At 40.0% G+C, this 7,246-nt stretch overlaps 1 protein-coding gene across 1 annotated transcript; it reads left to right on the top strand.

Moving 5' to 3' along the window:
• Window positions 1-572: 572 nt before the first annotated feature.
• Window positions 573-4,412, top strand: wu:fc46h12 (uncharacterized protein LOC568958 homolog). The gene is made up of 5 exons (XM_035957005.2): window positions 573-768; window positions 1,279-1,387; window positions 3,118-3,228; window positions 3,838-3,916; window positions 4,035-4,412. Exons 1-5 carry the CDS (start codon window positions 671-673, stop codon window positions 4,124-4,126), a joined length of 489 nt encoding a protein of 162 aa, XP_035812898.1. The 5' UTR covers window positions 573-670; the 3' UTR covers window positions 4,127-4,412.
• The last annotated feature ends 2,834 nt before the right edge of the window (window positions 4,413-7,246 follow it).

Below are 7,246 nucleotides of genomic sequence, written 5' to 3' on the forward strand. Positions count from 1 at the left end.
CAGCTGCAGAAAAATACAGGTAGAAGAAAAAGGTTTGAGGCTGTTTTACTGTAATCATGGCAGTAAAAAGTGAGGAAAAGATAAAGTCTTACAAACTTTTTTAAAAGGACTTTAACAGAGATGAAATTTCTTCTTTGAAATGTGGCGTGAAAGGTGCATTTCTCATTATTCTTCACTTGTTCGAAAAATGACATTTAAACAAAGAAATGCCAAATGTTTCATTTTGTGTCAGAAAATGTGCCTGAGATGTGGAGCTAAAATAAAAACCAGGATCACCCCAAAGGTCAATGTCTTCTTGCAGTAATGACACCGTCAAACTTTTAAACTATCTTCAGTTGAAGCAGTGACTGCAAAAAGAGTGACATTGATCTCAAAACTTTTCACATGTACTGAGAAATACTCAGCTATATTTTAAACATAAAACTGATACACATACCTGGATGTTCCTTTGGATCAAGTAGCTGAGTCTAACTGTGTCTAATTGATGTAAAAAATAACTTTCTCCATGCGTTACTCTCTTCCTGTACAACGTGATAATCAATGTTCTACTGCCGTCTTTTTCCACATGACCCATGTACTTCACATTAAGCCCTCAGGACAGTCCGAGCAGACATTCTGGAGACGTCTACACATTCGAACACATCCCGGACACTGAACCTCGCTGTTCATCATGGACCTGAGAATCCTGCTTGTAGCTGCAGCTCTCGTTCTGGGGACGACACTGACCATCTCCCTGGCAGACCGAACCTCACAATGCAAAGTCAAATGGTACTGTAGATCTTTTTTGAGTGTTTGTGTGTGGTACTGATGAAGAATTGAGAGCCTTTATTGATCTTTTAGTTGGATTCATCGGTGTATGAAGTGTACTGCCTCTTAAAGTATAAAACTATGTGATTTAATTTTAACATCCAGCTGCTGCTACATCTGCTCTGAACAGCAGCAGCATGTCATTAGTTAGACACAGAAGATGTTTTATGGTGCTGTTGGGTTGCATGAAACTCTTCCTGGCAGAGTATTAAAAGGTCAAATGCACGTTCAGCAAGGTACTTTGAATTCAAAGCTCTGTGTGGTGTAATTTCTCCTGCTTGTTATCGCTGATATGGTGAAACTCACAAGACTCGCATTAGTCATGTCTGTGGGGAGTGTGAGAAAGTTTGAGTTTCTTTCTGATATGAAAAGTTTACCTTTTTGTAATTAGATTTTTATTGCATTTTTAAATACTGCATGAGCCTTTAATTGAATATTAATAAAACAAACTTTTGCTGCTCTGCACTACAGGTTGTTTGGCATCGCATGCAGCGATGTCCAAGGACAGCTGGTGAACCAGATCAAGGCCTGGCAGATCAGGCAGAGCTGCCTGTATGCAGGAGAGAAGTGCTCATATGAGGTCAGAAACATCTCATTCAGCTTTTTCCAAAAGTCGTATATAATGTTGTTTTTATATGAGGAATCCATATTGTCACCATTAATTTAAATAAGAATGTGAATGCAGGAACTTGTGTACTAAATGCACCATAAATCGTTCTCATGTATATGACACTTGACATTCATAAAGGGGGCATTATTTTTCCTGACAAAAAGTTTAACTGAACTCTGACTCTAATTTATAATTCCTGACATCTTCATAAACAAGAAAATATATGATTACATACATAAAACAACGATCTCTTAACAATATTCCTGGCAGTCTCATTTTTGCTCAGCATGAAAACAAAGTTCCAATCACATGAGAAATTATTAGAAAGGCCAGGATGTCCTCTACTGAGCACATCAGGATTTAGTAGGGTAGCTCAAATTAGTCAACAAATATATATCAAAAACAAATGTCCATTGCAGAGGACATAAATGAATGGGCCGGATCTCAGGAGGATTTACCAACACAGCTGAAGTTGTTATCTTTCGTGCAACATTTGCTTAACGTAGGAGCTTAGGTTGGTTGGGAATAACTGGGTCTGCTGCAGGTCTGACAAGGGAAGCCATTGCAAAAGCAGCCAAAACTTGCATTCTTTCTAACAGCCAGCAGGGGGCGACTCCTGTGGTTGCAAAAAGAAGGACATTTGTATAGAAGTCTATGAGAAAATGACCGTACTTCTCACCTGACTTGTTACCTCGGTAAACATTTTCCTGATGAGTTTCTGGTCTCAATTGCTACTTTCAAGTCTCCGTCAATCTGGAATAATGTTCATATTGTAAATTATGGTCCCATTTAGAGTAAAACAGACAGTAAAGCAGAGCAAACTTTAGGGTGGAGCTACATTGTGATTGGAAAGTGGATACCGTATTGGTGTACACAGTGTCTTTCAATTCTCAGTCACACCTCACTTGTTTATTCTGGTTTCAAAAAACAGGATATTGACAACCAAATGCCAAATTCAAGACTTTGAGACAGTAAACCAATGCTTAAACCTTAGAAATGAACATTTTCACTGTTGCAAATCCTGTTGAAATGTGGTTTAAATGTAGACGTTCCATTGATGTCTTCAAATATTCAGTGAATAAATCCTTTTTTTACAGTCTTTCGCTGGTCACCACAGTTTTTTTTTTCTCACCATAAGAAAGCTCAAAGGCAGGTTTGTCTAGAAACTCAGGATTTTCTTCCAGCACACACACAGAACAAACAGCTGTTGGACTCTGAGGAGATATTTGTTGAATTTGACAGAAACTTGGATTAGAGTCGCATTCTCTGCCATTAACAGAAACCAAATGAATTTTTTGCCTGTGATACAGTATTGACATTTAACATGCTAAGGAACAAGATGCTCTTTTCTAAATTGTACAGCTTCTTCTTCCATAAATTATAATTTATGTCTCTGTTTTAATGGATGACACAGTAACACACTGCTGGGTTGTTGTTGTAACTATGTTTTTTAAGCTTCTTACCACTTTTCTTCTTGCTGTTTTACTGCAACAAGTCCGGAAGCAGCTTTCTTTTTTATTTTTAATTCTCAATTGATCATCATAATTTTGGCCTGACATGACTTGACTGTTGTCTTGAAAATCACTTTAAAAATGTTGAGAAACTAGTCTTATGGTGCACAATATATATCACTGTTTTCATTACTGATTGACTGAAGCAGGTTCCTGTCAGACTGGACTAAGTTTGAAATGTGTTGTCAGCTTGTGTCTTCAGTTCCGTACCTGATCAAAGCTACACACACGTCTCCGAGCACCAAGAAACTGAGCGACCTTCAGTTTCTTCTGGAGCAGTCCACCGTTTGCAAAGTGACTGTAAGTGGGACTTTTCTAGATTAACAGTCTTTAATTTACATCAGTTTTATTTTATATGTAACTTAATTCAAGTGAATGCCAAATGTAGCTCTTAACCCTTGTGTTGTCGTCAGATCACTCCCCTTGTCCTCAGGGTCAAAAATGACCCGCCTCCACTGAGCCTCTAAAATAGAGCAGTTTAATTGAATTTTCAACCAAAAATCTATTTGACATGAAGAAACAACCTGTCATGCATCACGCACTTTGTGAATGTCTGAGTTTTTTGCTCTTCAGAAGGCAGAAAGACTGTATTTAATAAATGGACACCACTCGTTTTTATTGCATCGAGTCAAAAATGACCTCAAGACAACACAATGGTTAAACTTTACAGACTTCAAACACGGCAGACTACATTTTGCTGAAATGTATATAAACTATTCGAATACCAATGTGAAGTTTTAGCTTTGAATATTTAACTCTTTGTTTGACAAAATAGCTTCAATGCATCCTTGAAACAAGCACACAGGAAGTGTGTGTGTGACGTTGTGACACAGTGAGGAGAAATGTTAATTACATTAAAGGGGAAAATCAGAAGGTTAATCAGCTTCACTCACTGATTTTGACAAACAGGGAGAAGCTGTGTCTGAATTCACCAAAGATCCAGCCGATAACAGCACCAACTACTGCAGCCTGCAGAACCTCATGGACGGTAAATAATCTCTGCTTTTGGATAATAACTGGAATGTGACGAAGATGAAGTGTGTTGTCTCGTTAAGACTCCCATCATGCTGTAAACATGAAATATCTGATTGTTTTTCTCTGTGTAGGAAGTAAACTGATTGATGCTGAGGGATACAGACAGTTCAGCAACAAGTGGATCTGTACCGGGTTTGATACGGCAAACTGCAGCCTGTCATAGAAGGACACACTCCTGGATCCAAATGTTGTCTTATATGAGGAATAACAAGGAGATCTTTGTGAAAGCTAGTAAAATTTGTTTTTAATTATGTATTTTTCTTTATTTTTATGTTCACTGTCACCATTTGTTAGTAACTTTAAAATTATTTCACAACTTATTTTACAAAACAATGAAATCCCTTTAATATTTTCTCTAAAATCAGTTAAAAAGCAGTGATGAGGCAAACAATTTTGTTTCACATTAATGCAATGACATGCTGAAACTGAATAAACCATACTGACATCAATTCACCCTTCTTAGATATTTAAATTTTGTATTGTTGAGTTGTTTTTACAATAAACATAACAGAAAGAATAAAAAGTATATGCCAGACTATCAAAAAAGGACAAAAATAGTCTTATTTTCTGACCTAAATTTTGCCAACTGTGCACAAAATTTTCTTGGGCTGTTTAAATTCTGACAACAACTCGAACACTGAGTTAATCCAGACTCTCGTCAGGCGTGGCTTTAAAGGATAATGATCAGATAGTGTGACCAGGACACAGACACTTCTTTTGCTGCGATTCCACAAGCACCTACTCGGCGCGGTGCGGCTCGTCTTTGTTTGCGAGCGTTTCCATATGGATTAGTGCATGGTATCAGGCACGATTTTCCGTACCTTCTCGGCTGAGGTTCCAAGCGAGATGAAGTTAGCCGAGATGTGACGTCTACATAGTGTAGGCCACTGATTGGACAGGAGTGCAGGCCACTGATTGGACAGGGAGTGACGACACACGAGAGCGACTCTAGCACTAAAACAAAACCGGCATTTAAAAAAAGCTAAACAGCGACGGTGTGCATTGCTCTTCACGGAACTCTCTGTTCGTCATAATTTTAATATGACCGCCAGACCTGTACTGTGGGTGAATGAAGAGGTCGACACTTTTCTGTCTTTGGTGGCGGACCAAAGAATACAGAGGGAGCTGGATGAAGAAAGTTTATCAGGAGGTCTCTGAGCGGATGGCCACCCACGTATACAGTAGACTGTATATAAAGAGGACAGAAGCAGCGTAGGGAGAAGCTGAAAAAGCTCAAAAATGACTATTGGTCCACCAAGGACCACAACGGCCGGCGTGGGTCAACCATGAGGTGTTGGAAGAGGTTTAATGGAAGCTATTTACTGGCACCGCACCGACGAGCAACAGGTGGGAGACTCAGCTGCTGCATTATTGGAGGCGTTCGAGAACGGTGAGTGTTTTGTGACTTCAAGAAACTTTTACATCATTTATCCCATTGGTGGCAAGCTCCCTTTAAGCAAACAAGTATATTTAGAAAGTAACGTTGTTGTTTCCTGTAGCAGACAATAAGCTAGCTAGTTAGCCATCGGCGCTAGCTAGTTAGCCATCAGCGCTAGCTCCGTGCTCCGCTTGTCTTTCGTGCTGCTGTTTCTAACGTTTAGCTCTCAGAAGCTAATACATCAGTCAGCATGACGAACTAAGCTAGTGGTCTTAAAGGTTTATTTTTTTCACAAGTTACAATGTCGTTTTTTTCGTGTACTTAGGGTGAATGTTTATTTCTGTTCAAGAATCCTTTCCACGTACGAAGCCTGCTCCACCTCCGTCATGGAGCCCCCAGCTCCCCTGCCTCCTCTCCAGCACCAGCAGCGGCTCCTCTCCTGCACCAGCACCAACTCGGACACCGACCCTGTCAACATCAACCTCCAGCACGTAACAGCAACTTCTTATCACCGGTAAGACACGGTAAACAGAGACCATGGCTGATTTTCGCATTATTATTATTGCAGGTGTAAATGTCTGCAAGGATGATCAGAGCAGTGAGACCAACGACCAAGAATTCAGGCAGGTGTAAATGCAAACTGTGCAGCATGCCAGCTCAGGAACGCCTGATGAAAGCTACATGTTGCTACAGTGACACATAAACAGAACACATGCAGCTGCATTTTTTTTTCCATTGACTTAACAAGCAAGTCACTCTAATTAATTTACGTTCTGGTGCAGTGTAGTATTGCAACCATTCTTCTTATAGTCACTAGGTAACTGTGAAACTGAATGACTGGATGAAAATATACACAGAAATAAGAAAACACAGCTGTTCTTAGCAACTCCAAAATGTGCACAAGATGAAATGAAGTTCACACCACGTTGTTGTTAGTTGTGGGTGGAGGAGGTACTGCTTGTGCTTCAGTTAAAGAGTGCCAAAAATTTATTAAAGTAAAACTATCAAAGACATGATCATGATTGAAAATCAATGGACGGGTGGCTAAACACATCACAGCCGTGGAGTCCTTCAAGCTCCTGGGGACTACAGTCTTTCAAGACCTGCAGTGGGAGATGAACATCCACTCCATCCTGAAAAAGGCTCAGCAGAGGATGTATTTCCTACGACAGCTGAGGAGACATGGCCTGCCACAGGAGCTGTTGATCCAGTTCTACACTGCAGTCATCCAATCTGTCCTGTGCACCTCTGGATCAGCCACACAGCAGGACAGAAACAGACTACAGCCTGTAGTACGGACTGCAGAAAACATCATCAGAGACTCCACTCACCCTGGACATAAATTGTTTCCCCCCTCCCCTCTGGCAGGCGCTATAGATCCCTGTACACAAAAACCTCCGGACACAAAAAACAGTTTCTTCCCCACTGTCATCACTGTAATAAACAGCTGAGCCATTCCTACACACCTGTACAATAGTCACTATTCCTGTGGACATGTATTTTTTTTCACCATGAACAGCATTCTCTGCTTTTGCACTACTGTGTTTATAGCAATTATCGTTTTGCTAATGTGTTTATTCCACTCTAGCTGTAAATTTCTGTATATATTGTTTTAATTTTGCTACTATTTCTTTTTCCTCCCTGTTCCTCTTTCTATAGTTTCTTTATATTTTATTATTCTCTTCCATATTCCTAGTGTGACACCAACAGCCAAAACCAAATTCCTTGTATGTTGTGTACTTACTAAAGCTGATTCTGATCACTTTTCTGTCTTTGGTCTAGGCAAGAGGAAAAGGTGCAACAGAAAATTGGACCTTCCAAGTGTACTTGTGGAGATGCAGGCTGAGAAGGAGCGGAGTCATGCCCAGCATGATGAGAACATCCAGTTGCTCCTCAGCGAGGCAA

This window comes from Amphiprion ocellaris, chromosome 10, assembly GCF_022539595.1.
Source record: "Amphiprion ocellaris isolate individual 3 ecotype Okinawa chromosome 10, ASM2253959v1, whole genome shotgun sequence".
Classification (NCBI taxonomy): Eukaryota; Metazoa; Chordata; class Actinopteri; family Pomacentridae; genus Amphiprion; species Amphiprion ocellaris.